The 1,510-nt window shown below is 69.1% G+C and overlaps 1 protein-coding gene across 1 annotated transcript; it reads left to right on the forward strand.

Annotated features, from left to right (window-relative positions):
• Positions 1-345: 345 nt before the first annotated feature.
• MIF (macrophage migration inhibitory factor) lies at positions 346-1,213 on the forward strand. The gene is made up of 3 exons (XM_059040201.2): positions 346-586; positions 778-950; positions 1,033-1,213. Exons 1-3 carry the CDS (start codon positions 479-481, stop codon positions 1,097-1,099), a joined length of 348 nt encoding a protein of 115 aa, XP_058896184.1. The 5' UTR covers positions 346-478; the 3' UTR covers positions 1,100-1,213.
• Positions 1,214-1,510: the final 297 nt, after the last annotated feature.

A 1,510-nucleotide genomic window follows, 5' to 3' on the forward strand; every position in this document is an offset into this window, starting at 1 on the left:
AGACTGCGGACACACAAGGGCTCAGTGGAATGAGCTGGGACTCCATCGTCTTGTCTGGCTGTGGTCTGCTGGAGGGCCAGGGGCCATCTGTCCCGCTAAAAGCCGCATTCCTGCTGCTCCCGGCACACAGCCGTCGCTGTGGCTAGACGAAAGGACTGACAAACGAGGGACAGGCAGATTTCTGGCCGCCGCGTGGAGAACGACTTTGAGGAGGTGCTCAGGGGCAAGGGCCAACTCTGCGAGGGCTCCGAGTTCCGCCAGAAGGGCTGGGCCTCAGCAGGCGGTGACGTCACCAGGCGCGAGCGCGCCGCTGCCTCGGGGGTGGGGCCTCCGCCGGCTGCGACGTCGCGGGAGGCTGGGCCGCAGCCGCATTGGGCGGGGCGCCGGGCGGTGGTCACGTAGCTCAGAGGTTTCCCGGCGGTGTTTGCGCGCGAGTCGGTTGGTTCCTGTATCCCTGTCTTCGCCGTCCCTCGCCGTCATGCCGATATTCCTGGTGAACACCAACGTGCCCCGCGCCTCTGTGCCGGACGGGCTCCTCTCCGAGCTCACCCAGCAGCTGGCGCAGGCCACGGGCAAGCCGGCGCAGGTCTGCGGAGAGGGCCCGGCCAAGCGGTCCCGGGCTGGGGCGGGGGAGGTGGCTCCGGGATGGGGCTTGGGCGGGGGAGGTGGCTCCGTGATGGGGCTTGGGCGGGGAAGGCGGCTCCGGGAGGAGAAGGGATGGGGGCGTCTGGGCCGGCGAGGCCAGGAGGCCCGCTGACCGCTGCCCCTCTCCCGCAGTACATCGCGGTGCACGTGGTGCCGGACCAACTCATGGCCTTCGGGGGCTCCAGCGAGCCGTGCGCGCTCTGCAGCCTGCACAGCATCGGCAAGATCGGCGGCGCGCAGAACCGCTCCTATAGCAAGCTGCTGTGCGGCCTGCTGGCCGAACGCCTGCGCATCAGCCCGGACAGGTGTGTGGGCGCCGGGGGACAGGGGGCGCGCGGCCACGGCGGCCACCTCGCAGCCGACTTAGACCCGCTTCCTCCCCCGCAGGATCTATATCAACTACTACGACATGAACGCGGCTAACGTGGGCTGGAACGGCTCCACGTTCGCCTGAGTGTCGCGCCCCGGGCTCCCCTGCCCCTGGCCCACAGCCTGCGCGCGGTTTTCTGCCCGCCCCACCCCAGCGACCCCACCTACCGGGACGGAGAAATAAACGGTGTGGAGACTGCGGCTGCCTCGGGCTTCCTTGGATTGCGGAGGAATCGGTGCAGTGCTGGGTCAGTGACTGGGGAACCGAGATTAGGAGGGGTGCCCCCAGAATCTGCAGCCTAGCCTCTCCACGCCCCCAGCCCCCAGCCGAGGGCCCAGCTGTGGTTGGCATCCTGCCCGAGGCCGCAGACCCCGGAATCCTACGGGAATTCGTTGTCGATCGTCCCCCACCCCCCACCTCCCGCAGAGGCCAGACTACCTCTTGGGCTAGGGCTGGCGGAGAAAGGGGGAGGGGTCAGAATCTGGGGGCGGTGGG

The sequence above is a fragment of the Kogia breviceps genome, chromosome 15, assembly GCF_026419965.1.
Source record: "Kogia breviceps isolate mKogBre1 chromosome 15, mKogBre1 haplotype 1, whole genome shotgun sequence".
Taxonomy (NCBI): Eukaryota; Metazoa; Chordata; class Mammalia; order Artiodactyla; family Physeteridae; genus Kogia; species Kogia breviceps.